Here is a 16,296-nt window from a genome sequence, read left to right as displayed (position 1 = left end):
AGAGTGACAGTTACACGAATATTGTGCTTGTACACAACACGACGTCTCGATCTTTTACTAGAATTCTTCTTTTTGGTTCTTACGAAGGAATTACTACGTCTCTACGAAGGAATTTTCTATGAGACCTCAGGTTTGAGCACTTAGAAGTGCTAAAAGCAAATTACCAGTACCAGCATCTCCACCAGAAGACAAATCCTTAACCTTAAGCAAGGGAGGCTTCACTTCTTTCAATGTTTCTTGACCTAGAACAGTGCAGTTCTGACTAAATGGAAAAAGAAAAAAAAACCCTTGAAGAATTCCCAGAACTACCTAGAATCCCGTAATTAGTTACTTTGACAGACTTTTGGATGACTTTCGTCGTCCAAAAGTCATCCATTTCGTCATCCATTCGTCATCCATTTTCGTGGATACATGTGGCACTGTTACTGTTTATAACTAACTAACGTTCAAAGAAGCGGAGCTCTACTGTCTTTCGTGGTGTTTAATTATTTGTTTAAACTGCATTTTGCATTTATTATACGACTTTGTTTTATTTTCGTTATACGACTAGATATGACTGAGCTAGAAATGGGTCTAGTGGAGTTGTACTTAAGTATTACTTGAAGTACTATTTAAGTATAAGTTCTGTACTTAAAACTCATGTACTGCTTAAGTACAAATATGGTCTGGTACTTAATGCTTGATACTTAAGTACAAATTTGAAGTACTTTTCACTACACTGCTTCTTACTTTAAGTTGAAAAAAATTAATTAAAAAAAATCTAATCTGTTAAAAAGAAGTAAGTTATTAGCATTATAAGGTACAAGATATATTTAGCAATAATTTTTTAAACTTTTATAATAATAAAGAATAACCATTAAAGACAATCGACTCCTAGTTTTTACAGAGTTAACATTAGTATTCAATTGTGTCCCGACTACTGACAGACTACCAACCCCATTGTGATAGCAGGAATCACCCTCTTAACTTTTTAATTGCACTCTCTTAAGGACCTTGATATTTCACCGTGTAAGAAGTTCATTACAGTACATTATGATTGCTCTGCTCCAGTCGAAAACTGATCATCCAGAACCCAAATAGCGTCATAAAAATCACTAGGTTATTACCACGGTCACATTAGCTATTAGCTTTTATATTGAAAAAAGGGAAGCTATAAGCGTGAAATAGTATACAGAAACAGAATTTTATAAGACAATATATATATATATATATATATATATATATATATATATATATATATATATATATATATATATATATATATATGTAAATCTTAAGATTTTCATAATTTAAAATGAATAGTCAAGCTTAAGAAGAGCATATATTACCACAGACAGGAGTAGGGATAGTAGCTCCTAAGCATTCGAACGCTTAGAATGTCATTTGCACAGAACCCAAAAAGATTTTTGTGTTTCGAGCAGTGCGTGCAGTGTTGCCACCCAGTGAGAAAAAACACTAGATTTTAGTGATTTTATGGTTGATTTAATGATTATATTCAATAATCTAGTGATTTGTTTACTGATTTAACGATATTTTTGCTTAGGCAAAATAAAAACCACTAGAAATAGTGATGTATCACTAGGAGTGGCAACACTGAGTTTCTGTTAGAAATACTGTTTCTAATGATTAATATTGGAAATACTAATATTTATTCTGCGGCCTTTGTAATCCAGAGGTCATAAGGAATTGGGACAAAATTTAAGCTTTAGTGTAAAGAGCAAGGTAGGGACGAGTGGGAGAGCCCCCTCATATTTTTAACAAAAACATATAAATATAGAAGCTCGTTACGTAAGCTAATTCGTAAGTTATATATATCTTTTGCTAATGAAAACGTTCGTAAAAAACTAAGTTCTAGTTACTTTTTTAAGTAACCAAAAAATTGGAGGGCAACTAGGCCTCCTCTTCCACTCCTTTTTTCTAAGAATCATTCGACCAAATATATTAGAAATCCATTTAGCCAAAAAAATAAATATGCAAATTTCGTTTTAATTAAACAGTTCGTGGTAACGAACTGTAGTAAGGAGCGACCAGGCTCAATAGTAAACGAAACTCTAAAAAACGGTATTTTGATGCTAAAATATACATCAAAAGAATTGGATTTTCATGCTGATTTTAAACATATAAGTTTCAGAAGTTTCGTATTTTTGTAAAGTTTCGTATTTTTTCGCCAGAAGACAAATCACGGGTGCGTGTTTATTTGTTTAATTTTTGTTGTTTTTTTCCAGGGGTCATCGTATCGACCAAGTGGTCCTAGAATGTCGCAAGAGGGCTTATTCTAACGGAAATGAAAAGTTCTAGTGCCCTTTTTAAGTAACGAAAAAATTGGAGGGCACCTAGGCCCCCTCCCACGCTCAATTTTTCTCCAAAGTCAAAGTTAATAATTTATGTGTGGAGAGCCAAAATCAAACATGCATTAATTCAAAAACGTTCAGAAATTAATTTAAAAAACTAGTTTTTTTAACTGTAAGTAAGGAGCGACATTAAAACTTAAAACAAACAGAAATTAATCCGTATATGAAATGGGTTGTCCCCTTCTCAACGCCTCGCTCTTTACGCTAAAGCTTTTAATTGTTTTGAAAAGTAGAATTGTGGCAAAGAGTCAAACTTTAGCGTAAAGAGCGAGGCGTTGAGGACGGAACAACCCACTTCATATACGGATTAATTTCTGTTCGTTTTAAGTTTTAATGTCGCTCCTTACTTATAGTAAAAAAAAAAACTAGTTTTTTTTTAAATTTAGTTATTCATCTGCGGAGAGCCGAAATCAGAACATGCATTAACTCAAAAACGTTCTGAAATGAAATAAAAAAACAAGTTTTTTTAACTGAAAGTAAGGAGCGACGTTAAAACTTAAAACAAACATAAATTACTCCGTGTATGAAAGGGGCTGTTCCCTCCTCAACATCTCGCTCTTTACGCTAAAGTTTGACTCTTTCTCTCAATTCTACTTTATAAAACAGTAAATAACTGTAGCGTAAAGAGCTGGACGTTGAGGAGGGAACAGCCCCTTTCACACACGGAGTAATTTCGTTTCGTTTTAAGTTTTAATGTTTGAAAACTTATTGAAAACTATAGTATTTATTATATAAACGAAAAGGAAGAAGAAATAACCGGAACAATCTAATATTATTTGTGACACAACCTCATATTACTTGGCCTGGCTTAATTGCTTAAATCTTTGATAGTTTACCCTTACTGGGTTTTTTTTCGAGACCTGTATGGTAGGTAAAGAGATTATAAGCTTCTTTGGACGATAGGAGGCAATATTTCCCGGACACCAGTCGGCTAACAGTACAGAGATGCCAGTACGGTACAATTGTACCGTTTTACAACGGTAAATAAACGGTAAATGTATGGTAGGTAAAGAGATTATAAGCTTCTTTGGACGATAGGAGGCAATATTTTCCAGAAATCAGCCGGCTAACATTACAGAGCTGCCAGTACGGTACAATTGTACCGCTTTAGTATAATTTAGAGATCCTAGTGCAATTCGGTATATTTAAATTTTTTTGGGAAAAATCAAATTTTCCGGTACATTTTGGTTTTATTTGCTCTCTGAGTCGGATAGCTTCTAATTTCTATATTTCTTCTAAGTTCTAATTTACCGAAAATTGTTTTTTTGTTTCGTCAAATTTTGACCTGCTGTTCTGATGCTACAAATTAATCTCTTATGGAAAGTTTTAGTCAGAAAACTGGTGCAAATTATTTTAATGCGTTGACAACACTGTACCAGTGCTTAAAATGGGATTCCATGGTGAGCAGTGAAGAACTCCTCTATTTCGTAATCCTTGGCTGGAACAAAAAATGCGATTATGGCTTAAATTCCTCTGCCCAATCGAAATTTTATCAATTTCCCATCCACTTAAAAAAAAAAAAGAACCTGGCTGCATCTAGCAGAGTGATCAAAACCAAAATTTATGATGAACAAACTTGATCAAGCAGTTCAAGGCCATTGTCATGGTGGTTAGCAATAATTACTGTATTTTTTTGGTACCTGAATGTGTAATAAAAACAAACGAAGGATATGTGTTTTTAGTTAGTTTTTGATAAACAGCTAAAGTTAAAGTAGTTACAATTTGAAGATGTTAAAATATTTTGTAAGTTGCCATTTTACGCATTTAACTACAGCAGATTTAAGTAAGTAAACATTTCATTTAAAGCAAAATGTCAGGTAGATCTTTGAGACAGTTGAGTATTTCGTATCCCTAGATCAAACCTTCTCTTTTTCTTTTTTCAGGATTGCATAAAAAATTCAGTTGTTATTAGATTTTTTCTATAATCTATCCATCCATCCTAGGGTAGAACTATGGTAGATAGCCATAGAACTTAGGGATGATCAGTGTTTTTGGTTTTACTCATGACGGACAATGCCGACTGGACTTGTATGCAAAAGGGGGGGGGGGACTGAATTTGATTGGAATTTGCGAAGAAGTGACTTAAGCCTAATACAAGGCTGAAGGCCTCGACCGAGTCCGTTGATTTTTGAATCAAGTTGCCATCAAGCCACTAGCCAATTGGAGACAAAGGTCAGACAGGTAGTCTTATTGAGAGGCAAAGCGGGCATAAACCTTTTGAGGATTGTATGAAAAATGATGTCACTTTCATTTGTTGTACAATATTGCCTATCATCCATCCATCGATCCATCCTAGAGTCGAACTAAGGTAGTTAGCCATGTCGACTGGACTTGTATGCAAAACGGGGGGACTAAATTTCCTTGGACTCACAGGCGAACACGTGACCTAAGCCTAATAGGCTTGCCCACTTTGAGTCTCACGTGGAATACCGTGTTTTAGGATCAACGCATGACAGACCAATCCCCTGGACTCGCAGGAAAACCGGGAGACCTATAGTTTTCCAAGTATTTTGGTAAACAGCACGGGTAAAGCCACCTGAGACCAACATAGCTACACACTCTCTTCCTTCATTGCAATCTAACCAATGCCCCTTTCTTTACACCCTCACAAGAAGTATTAATTTTGGTCTTCTATATTCAATTAGAATGAGAAAGTTCCCAGCTTTAGATTTATTTACAGAAAGTAATGTTTTGGTTACCTAGCTTAATCATTTGTCTCTGATAATTTAAGAAGACTTCCAACTTGTGGTACATCAAGAACAACCACTTCAACTCAAGAGATTAACTTGTTTTTGTGGACCCCAAACTTACGAATCAAATTTTTGCTCGATTCTGAGTCAACTTTTCCAACATCTACTAAAATTTTTTTATTAAAACAAAAAAGATAGTATATTTTTTCATGTTTAGATAATAATATAAGAAGTTTTTTTCGTCTAAGGAGACAGCATTGTAATTTATTTCGTGGGTGGTAAATAAACAAAGGTTTTTCACTACTTCATTTCCTCCCCAAAAATTTAGTGTTTGCGCGAGGAGACTAAAATGCAGCACCTCCTTTTGCATTAATTATTGAAGGTTTGGATTATTGGATGTTAAAATTGGATTATTGGAGGAATTATTGGAGGTTAATATTTAATTGGAGGGTTAAAAAATGGTTACATTTTACCTATTTTTTGTCCAAAAAAGCTACCTAATAGAGTCACGATTAATTAAATTTTGATTGTTGTTACAAAAATCTATCCATATTAGGTACACATGGTAATTTATTAGGAGAGGACGCCTTAAGTAAAAAAAAAAAAAAAAATCAACTCAGCAGAAGGGAAAATTAATAAGAAGTCCCAAATTATTTGCTATAGCGAAGCTCAGGAAAAGATTCATGGCTCATCCTTATCTTCTGTATGTACCTAGTGATTTTTTTTTTGTCAATAGTTTCTATTGTTGTTTCTATTGTTCACATTGTGTATATAAAATATAACTCTTCTTCTTATAGGCAATTTTAAGTTTTCTTTAGTATCTATTTTTGATAAGAAATAGTAAATTATGGTTAGAGTAATAGTTGTTCTTTTTGCTTGAACATTTTATCAAAATTTATTTGCAAATTCATTAGACACAAAAAAGCGCATTTTAATAATATTCTCAGTTATCAGATTTTATTTACTAGATTCCACCTACTTTTAATCTAGGTAACAGCAGCTTGTATTACTATTGCCCTAGCAGCGGAAACTGAAGATCAGATCACAGCTGAATCTGCCAACGCAAATCCATCAAGATATAAGCAACAGGGCCACCACCGGCCAGGCTATCAGCAACCAAGTCATTATCAGCCAGGTCACCATAAACAAGGCCATCATCAACCAAAATATGATAATAAATACCCAGCAAAGTATGAGGATGCTCCAGCCTGTGCCAAGCTTTCAGGAAGACCTTGGTGCCTCGAAGATCCTGAATATCCAACTTATGAGCTTCAAAAAGCCCTTGAAGAGCACTATGACGCGGTTTTAGCCCTTTATAAGGATGTGGAGCTTGATACAAAGAACTCTGTGGAGGGGTAAGCTCTTAGATTTGTTCATGGGCGTCATTTGGGGGGGGGACAAGGGGGCAGTTGCCACCTTCCAACAATTTGGAGAAAAAATTATTATATAGCCAATGCTCTTGACAATTCGGATATGGACCCCTCTTACCCCCTCCCCAATATAGATTCTAGAAATACGCCACTAGATTTATTGATAAATAAAATTTTATAGTCAGAGGAGTTTTTCCAAGACTCAACTAAATCTTGTTGCCACCAATGAAAGGTTAAGATGTATAGACCGTATTTTATGGAGGAAGAATGACTGATTGCCAAAGATCATGCTGGGGAAAGAACATTGCTGAGAACTAGGGACAAAAGAAAATTAGGGCCTCCCCAAATTGGGTGGGAAGAGGATCATGACAAGGAATTTAAAATACGTTAGAACTTTATGTGAGGGGGTAAAGAGTGAGGCTTTGAATATATTGGGGTGAAGGTGGATCCTGCACAGCTTTGGTAGCCTTAGGTGGCTTAGCACTGCAGCGACTTGTAGTGGCAGTAGGTGTAGTAGTTCTGAGTAGCTTATGTGAAGTGCTGCCAAGTTTGACGTAATATTTTTCTGGATAATGAGTTGGAGTTTTTGGTCAAAAGAAACTTTATTTGTGTTTTGGCTACGGTGGTTTAAAAGGTAGTATGCACCACAGCATAAATTAGTAAAAAAAAATTTGGCCAAAATTTAGTAAAATTGGCAACGGTAATTTAAAAGGTGGTCTGCAGCACAACATAAATTATTAAAAATTTTCTGTTCTCACAACCTGTTTTATGTGTCAAAATTAAGAATTTAGAAGAAAAAAAATACTTTGGTGTTCTTAGGTTAATATTAATGAATTATCTTTTATACAAGAAAGACCAATATATATTTTCAAGCACAATATTGATAGTCAATTTTCTTGAATAGGAGATCTAATAAATTTTGACGAAATTAATAAGTCCTATTTATCTTGAATTTTTGTTTTAGTATGCCGCATCTTGTATTTGTGATTCATTGCACCGTAGTGTTAGGTCTCTAACAAGCTGAGCAGCTGGATCAAAGGATTGTCTGAGGTGATTCCTAAAAAAGGCTTTCTAGTATGAACAAACAATTGACTGAATTATTGTAATAAAATACAAGAATCTGGATTTGATCAAGTTATCGAGCATATTTTTCCAATAAAGTGCTAAGGACATATGCGTGCAGTATTCTGACGAATATTGCACTTAGCACCTTCTCAATTACCACAACGGAGTTTAATCATTGCATTCATAAAAGAAAAAAAAACACCATTCACAGAAAAATTAAACGAAAAATTTATTTACTTTTATAGATTAATACAAATTGTTTTGTAGTTGAAATTTAGATCCTTATATCCATGGATGCTTTGAGCTTTTTATCTTTTGTTTATATTTTTGAAGAAAACGGCAAAGTTATATTATCATTCTCACTTACATGATATCATCCCAAAAACTTCTTTCCAGGCTGGTTGGGCAATTAGGTTTTGGTAATTAAAAGTGTGACATACGCCGTTTTTGTATAGATAGATAGATAAGTGTATATTAAAGCCAACATACAGCCATGAACACAGTACAATAACATAAACGAAAGACACAAATAACATAAACTTTGATCAGCGATCATCATAAAACACTTAAATGAAACACTGCATTAACCTAACTGTTTTTGTATATTTCCTGAAGATTTAAAACAAAGAAAATAGTTTATCGGCTATCCTCCGCTCTGGAGGATGAGACTAACGAGGATAAAAGGAACATATTCTAAACCACATTTTAATGCTGTTTACAGTGGTGAAAATTTATTTAAATGTTCCTAGCAAATTTAAAACCATTATATTTTGTTGAGTATATCTCCTTTTTCCTATAGATAAGAGGATCCTCCTCTGTCAAAAGTATTCGTAGTGAATTCAAAGTTAATATACTTTTGGTGTACGTCCCCTTTTTCTTAACAAAAAAAGACAAATACCATAGCTCTGTACCATAATACCATAGCTCTATAAGATAATGCTCTTTTGTCAAAACTGGTGTATAAATCTTTTTTTATCTTCGTAACGCTAAGAGACAAGACAATTCTAACCTACTGTTTGATTCTTCGCGCTGATTTTACCCACAACACATACATAACTTATTTTTGACCAAAATGGCAAATGTCACACTTTTAATTATCACTGCTGAATTGGTTGTGCAGTGTAGAAAAAGAAACAGTTATAAATGCGAATTGGCTAGTTCACGTCCTCCAAGGAGCTAAGTTCGCTGACTGGCCTCCGAATAGCTAAACGGTTTGAAATAAACATAGGCTTTGAGAAACATTTAACAGGTGAATAAACCATAAGTCTAAAATAGAAAGTGATTTAACTGTCTAAATATACAAATTACCTTTTTAGGTTCTTAAGAGGCAGCAAAATAATGCTGGTTTAAGTGCAAAGAGGTGATACAACAAGTACCGATTATCTAATATTTTGACCTACATTGTTGCATATGTTTGCCTATTTAGACATATTCAATCGAAATATTCACCAGTTTTCTAAATAGAGGAATAGGTGTGGCCACTTTTCGCAGCCGATTCGGTAGGATGACACAATGATAAAGAAGCTATGCGGAGGAGAGAAATATCAAAAAACAATTGACAGATATTTGGTGAAAAAGTAATATGTCAGAGCAACTGCCTCTCAGCCTTTTTTATGCTCTATATAGGAATTTTAGATGTTAAAGACTCCTCCCCCCTGTGACTTATAATTGTAAGTGTTAGATTTTAATTCATGTGAACATCGCCCTCTTGACCATTAAAACTCTAATATGTTTCTCCTCACAAATCCCTCCCTTTTATGGAGTTTTCCCCACGTTACTAAACAAGGGTCTAGACTAGAAGTAGGAGTAAAAAACAGTCATCTCTTGGAATTCAATATGTTCATGTATGACTTTTTTTGTCTCTTATGGAGCGTAATTTTAACAAACAATTTTCTAGAAGTTATAATTTTGATTATATCTTAGTTTGGTTTTAAGCTAAAAATAGGCTCGTTAGAAGAACTATAAGATTTCTGTAAATTACTGACCAAAACTAATTGTTCGTACACAGCTCTTAAGGTAAGACAATTACCATTTTGATTTCAAAAGCTCAAAATTACAACTACTTCAGAACTTTAGAATAGGACTCGTAGTCCATTTGGTAAAAAAAAGGAACTCCTGAGCCCTAATTACCACGAAACCCTTTTTATCATTTTTATCTCTTTGTTGTATTGTTCATTGTGTGTTTTTAATGCGTGTATTGTGTGTTTTGTAAAAATTAGCAAAATTGGCTACGGTAATTTAAAAGTTGGTACGCAGCACAACATGAATTAGTAAAATTTGTTAGTAAAAAACCGTAGAAATTAGAAAAATTGGCTACGGTAGTTTAAAAGGTGGTATGCAGTGCAACATAAATTAATACACATTTTCTGTTCTTCACAATCCATTTTACATGTCAAAATTAAGAATTTAGAAGAAAAAAATACTTTGCAGGATTAATTCATTATTGAAATACTTTGGGGTATTAATTTATTCTGTTCATATATAGCTAGACACGCATGTGAAGCTCAAAATTACAACTACTTTTGAATTTTAGAATAGGACTCATAGCGCATTTGGTAAAAAAAAAAAAAACTCCTGAGTTCTAATTACCACAAGACCCTTTTTATCATTTCTATCTCTTTGTTGTATTGTTTATTGTATATTAAAATTGCGCGTATTGTGTGTTGTGTAAAAAGTATCGAAATTGGCTACGGTAGTTTGAAAGGTGGTATGCAGCACAACATGAATTAGTAAAAAATTTTTGTAAGAAACAGTAGAAATTAGTAAAAATTTTCTGTTCTTCACAATCCGTTTTACGTGTCAAAATTAAGAATTTAGAAGAAAAAAAATACTTTGCGGTATTAATTCATTCTTGAAATACTTTGGGGTATCAATTCATGTCATTCTGTTCATATATGGCTAGACATGCATGTGAACCTCAAAATTACAACTACTTCAGAATTTTATAATAGGACTTGTAGTGTATTTGGTAAAAAAAAAAAGAAGAAGAAAAATCCTGATTCCTAATTATCATCAAACCCTTTTTATCATTTTATCTCTTTATTCCATTGTTTATTGCGTGTTTTTAACGTATTGTAATTTCATTTCACTGCTAGACTCATATAAAATTTATTAGGTGTACACATATTATTTATATTTTTGGTTAATAGTTCAAGTGGGCCCAATATTTTTCTTGCCTGCTTTTTTCGTAATTTATCAGGGTTTGAACCAATTTAATTATTAAAAATTATTTTATGTCTATTTAAAATAAGCTTTAGTAATAACTATACTATTTAGTTGATTTACAACGTCTTTTGTAAATATAGATGGCATTGAAACAAACAAATTTTAGAAAATCAATTTAAATAAATCTGGAGTAGTTTCATCTATCTGATGAATACAACGGTAAAATATTTTGAGGATTTGCGCCAGAAATAATAATAATTCTTTATCTTAACAAAATTTGAATAAAAACCAAAAATTTAATTAGAGAAATTATTATTGTTCAGGATATTAGAGCGGTAGTGATTTCTCTAGATTTTAGCCCTCCATACTTCAATAAATATTACCTGTTACGTATTTTATTGCCCAGGGACACTGATAAAAAAAAATCCATTCTCTAGCCCATATAAATGAGGGGCTTCTGACGTCTCTATATTATCAATATTTCTAAGACTTTTAGAAATATTTCTTATAGGTTCTGTATATTTGTCTGTGTCTACTGTTATTTCTTTTACCCTGTTCCAAATCCCTCAAAATAAGTCCTGCAAAATAAAAATCTAACTATAGATTACTTGGTGCCTTTGTTTTTGCCTTACCATCAATGAATTTTTTTCTGTTTTTTAGTATGATTCCTTATTTTTTACATAAGATTCATAATTCTTTTTTCAAGCTTATACTCCTCCAGAATGTGTTATTGATTAAAGTCTGGTAGGTATTAGGATAAAATAAAAGTTGTAAAAGAAAAGAGAATTATGGCACCATACAAAATTATTTATTGTTCTTTTCTGTTTTAGCCTTTATGATATAAGAGATGAAACATATCTTTGCCCTTCTTCTACCAATTATGTTCAACCCCTTCGAGCGGTCAATTCAGAAGGCAAATGGAAAATCATCGTCAACAAAGTCGAAGTCAGATACTACAAATTCGACCAGAACACACGAGTTGAAGAGTGTGAGGTCCCTGAACATCCTTGTCCACTTGTCCCAGAATGCTACGAGTCAAAGTGTGTCCAGAAGAATATTTATCATAGATTTCTAGTTTATGACCCATATGACTATGACTATCCTTTCTCTATCGAGTCTTTCAAACTTCCGTCTGCCTGTTCATGCTTTCTAGCTGCTTTCTATTGATTTAAAGATAAGATATAAAAATTATTTTTGTACTTCCATTTTGAAGATATAAATAAATAAATTTTCTATCACACAATTATTTGGTAGTTCACATGGAGAACCATTGTCGATAAAATCAAAGGTCAATACAGCCTATCAACCAAAACACCGGCTGAGGAATGCACAGCTCTTCACCTCTTACGTTCAACATGAACAAATCAGTTCAAAAATCAACTGAAAATGACGTGAAGGGGGTAATAATCAGCTGAAGAAAACAATATTTAGTTAATTAATAACTGCATAATTTAATTAAAATCAATATCCATTGTAAATTGGCGTCCTACTCCGAACTATTATCATTGATAACCGTAAGCTTATTGTCTTGCTAGATAAAAGGCCTTTTTAGATACAAAGTATTACAATGATCGAAAAATACAAACAACCACCAGAAATCTAACAAGAATGATTGCAATCAATCAGGTAATAGGGAAAAAGAAAATAGGTAAGAAAAGTTAAAAGTAAAAAGAAATAAGGTAATAGGAAAAGTGTGTGTTTTTCGTTTAAACTACCGGCTATTACCTGTAAGTAAATTGGATTTTTCCAAAAGTTAAATGCTTTAATACATACCAGGTATTTGCAATCGATCAATCACAGAAGGATATTTTAATAGAGTGTTCGCCTTTGCTTGAACGGCTGGGTATCACCGGTTAGTGACTGGAATTCCCATAAAGTTTAATACTTCGTAACACATATGGGGTGCTAGTTCATTGTAAAGCTTGAAACAAATTTGCTAATCAATCAAAGGTTACAATCAATCAGGTAATAGGGAAGGATATTTTAATAGAGTGCTCACCTTCACTTGAACGGATGGGTATCAAACAGTTCGTGGTAACGAACTGTTGTAAGGAGCGACCCGGCTCAATAGTAACCAAAACTAAAAAAAATTGAATTTTGATACCAATAGTTACATCAAAAGAATCGTATTTTAATGCTGATTTTAAATATATAGGTTTCATCAAGATCAGTTATACCCACCAAAAGTTAAGAGCCTGAGAAAATTCGCCTCATTTTAGAAAATAGGGAGAAACACCCCCTAAAAGCCATACAATCTTACGGATAATCACACCATCAGATTCAGCGTATCAGAGAACCTGATTGTAGAAGTTTCAAGCTCCTATCTACAAAAATGTGGAATTTCGCATTTTTGCCAGAAGAAAGATCACGGATGCGTGATTATTTGTTTTTTTGTGTTTTTGTTTGTTTTTTTCCCAGGTGTAATCGTGTCGACTGACTGGTCCTAGAATGTCGCAAGAGGGCTCATTCTAACGGAAATTAAAGTTCTAGTGCCCTTTTTAAGTGACCAAAAAAATTGGAGGGCCCCTAGGCCCCCTCCCACGCTCATTTTCCCCCAAAGTCACCGGATAGAGTTAAGAGAAAGAGTCAAACTTTAGCGTAAAGAGTGAGGCGTTGAGGAGGAAAAGTCCCTTACATATACGGAGTAATTTCTGTTCGTTTTAAGTTTTCATGTAAAACGAACAGATATAACACATATAAAACGAACTTTGTAACACATATAGAATACTAGTTCTTTGTAAAGCTTGATACAAATTGATTAAATATAAAAATTTCACAATGTTCTTAAGATGCCATATTTTCTATTTTGTCAACATCGTAGGATGCTACGATAATGGTTTTAGTTCGACATACCAAGATGTCACTAGGTATACATTTGCCAGCGAGAAATCATCGCGGAGATCATTTTTAGGGGGCTGTGGATCCAGCCAAAGCCACGGTGGTGTCGATCAGCCTGAGTTATTATTAGTTTCAACAAATAGTTTGTTCACTATTAGTTGGTGGTTATTTGCCGTCTGAAGAGTTTCGAACTGATTTAGGATTGTTTTATTTATCTTGTCCGGTTCTGTTTTATACTGGATTCTCATCACGATACGTTAGGCGTGGGTAAGGCTAATTATCGTGTTCGTTAGTAAGCTAGTCAGAAACTGATTTTAGTGTTTATGGATCCTTAGAAAATCTTTTACTGGTGGCACAGAAGAAAAAAACTAGGAGCTTGTAAAAACACATCTTTTTGAAGTGTCTTTTACATAAATAGAACGAATGCAAGTCAGTCTGCTCATCCGGTCGTCAAGAGGTTTGTGAGCATGCTTTTGGGAAAGTTTTAGGTGCTATTTTTTCCGAATATTAAAAGTTTTAATTTAAATTCAATTTCAAATCTGTAGCACTGCTCACCTCCCATCTCTACAAGGACTTGCTTTTTTTGGCTAGTCCTGTTTGGATAACTGGACATCAAAGCCATAATTTTGAGTAGCAAATTACAGACAGAAGACTTGCACCTACTACTTGTTCCATTGATTCCAATAGACATACTATTTGAATTTAAACAATTACACGACCCAATTTTCAGTGACTGTAAACAAAGGGCAAGGGAAGTCACTGCAATCGTGTGTGATAGATTTGGAGAGTCCTCACATCTCAGACATACTACTGCATTTGGCCAATTGATGTCTGGGTAAAACCTTTTGATTTATTTACGTACACACAAGACGTAAAACCCAAAGTATTGCATATCCAAAAGCATCAAATAGTTCGGGGTAACGAACTGTAGTAAGGAGCGACCCGGCTCAATAGTAACCTAAACTATAAAAAAATGGAATTTTGATACCAATAGTTACATCAAAAGAATCGCATTTTAATGCTGATTTCAAATATACAAGTTTCATCAAAAGCTATACCCTTCAAAAGTTACGAGCCTGAGAAAATTTGTCTCATTTTAGAAAATAGAAAACTTTTAGGGAGAAAACACCCCCTAAAAGTCATACAATCTTAACGAAAATCACACCATCAGATCTAGCATATCAAAAAACCTTATTGTAGAAGTTTCAAGCTCCTATCTACAAAAATGTGGAATTTCACATTTTTTGCCAGAAGACAGATCACGGATGCGTGTTTATTTGTTTTTTGTTGTTTTTTTTCCCCAGGGGTGATCGTATCGACTGAGTGGTCCTAGAATCTTGCGAGAGGGCTCATTCTAACGGAAATTAAAAGTTCTAGTGCCCTTTTTAAGTGACCAAAAAATTGGAGGGCACCTAGGCCCCCTCCCACGCTCATTTTTTCCCCAAATTCACCAACTCAAAATTCTGAGATAGCCATTTTATTCAAAATAGTCGAAAAACCTAATAACTATGTCTTTAGGGAGGACCTACTCCCCCGCAGTCCCCATGGGAGGGGCTGCAAGTAGAAAACTTTGACCTGTGTTTATATATAGTAATGGTTACTGGGAAGTATACAGACGTTTTCAGGGGGATTTTTTTGTTTAGGGGGGAGTGTTGAGGGGGGGGGTACGTGTGAGGATATTTCCATGGATAGACTTCTCATGGTGGAAGAGAATTTCATTGAAGGGGGGTGCAGGATTTTCTAGCTTTATTTAAAAAAACAATGAAAAAATAAATATGAAAAGTTTTTTCTACTGAAAGTAAGGAATAGCATTAAAACTTAAAACGAACAAAAATTATTACGCATATGAGGGGTTTACCTCCTCCCTATACCTCACTCTTTACATTAAAGTATTTTTACTAATTTCAACTCTTTATTCTGCGGCCTTTGTGATTCGGAGGTCATTCTTAAGGAATTGGGATACAATCTAAGCTTTAGTGTAAAGAGCGAGGTATCGACGAGGGATCGACGAGGGGAGGTATACGAATATAGAAGTTCGTTACGTAAGTTAATTCGTAAGTTACGTATATTTTTTACCAATGAGAACGTTTGTAAAAAATTAAAAGTTCTAGTTGCTTTTTTAAGTAATCAAAAACTTGGAGGGCAACTAGGCCTCCTCCTTCGCTTCTTTTTTCTCAAAATCTTCCAATTAATTGCAATTAATTAATATGCAAATTTCGTTTTAATTATTTATATGCGGAGAGCCAAGATCAAAACATGTATTAATTCAAAAACGTCCAAAAATTAAGTAAAAAAAAAGTTTTTGTAACGGAACGTAAGGAGCGACATTAACACTTAAAACGAACAGAAATTACTCCGTATATGAAAGGGGCTTTTCCTCCTCAACGCCCCGCTCTTTACGCTAAAATTTTTTATTGTTTTAAAAAGTAGAGTTAAGAGAAAGGGTCAAAATTTAGCGTAAAGAGCGTGGCGTTGAGGAGGAAAAGCCCCTTTCATATACGGAGTAATTTCTGTTCGTTTTAAGTGTTAATGTCGCTCCTTACGTTCCGTTACAAAAACTTTTTTTTTACTTAATTTTTGGACGTTTTTGAATTAATACATGTTTTGATCTTGGCTCTCCGCATATAAATAATTAAAACGAAATTTGCATATTAATTAATTGCAATTATTTAGAAGATTTTGAGAAAAAAGAAGCGAAGGAGGAGACCTAGTTGCCCTCCAAATTTTTGATTACTTAAAAAAGCAACTAGAACTTTTAATTAATTACAAACGTTCTCATTGGTGAAAAATATACGTAACTTGCGAAATAACTTACAT

At 33.8% G+C, this 16,296-nt stretch overlaps 1 protein-coding gene across 1 annotated transcript; it reads left to right on the top strand.

The window, feature by feature from the left end:
* Positions 1 to 4,006: 4,006 nt before the first annotated feature.
* On the top strand, positions 4,007 to 11,867 carry LOC136031673 (uncharacterized). Its single transcript, XM_065711349.1, has 3 exons — positions 4,007 to 4,094; positions 6,032 to 6,396; positions 11,472 to 11,867. Exons 1-3 carry the CDS (start codon positions 4,080 to 4,082, stop codon positions 11,806 to 11,808), a joined length of 717 nt encoding a protein of 238 aa, XP_065567421.1. The 5' UTR covers positions 4,007 to 4,079; the 3' UTR covers positions 11,809 to 11,867.
* Positions 11,868 to 16,296: the final 4,429 nt, after the last annotated feature.

This window comes from Artemia franciscana, chromosome 10, assembly GCF_032884065.1.
Source record: "Artemia franciscana chromosome 10, ASM3288406v1, whole genome shotgun sequence".
NCBI lineage: Eukaryota > Metazoa > Arthropoda > Branchiopoda > Anostraca > Artemiidae > Artemia > Artemia franciscana.
The sequence above is the reverse complement of the archived record's forward strand: the minus strand, read 5'-3'. Positions and strand labels throughout refer to the sequence as shown.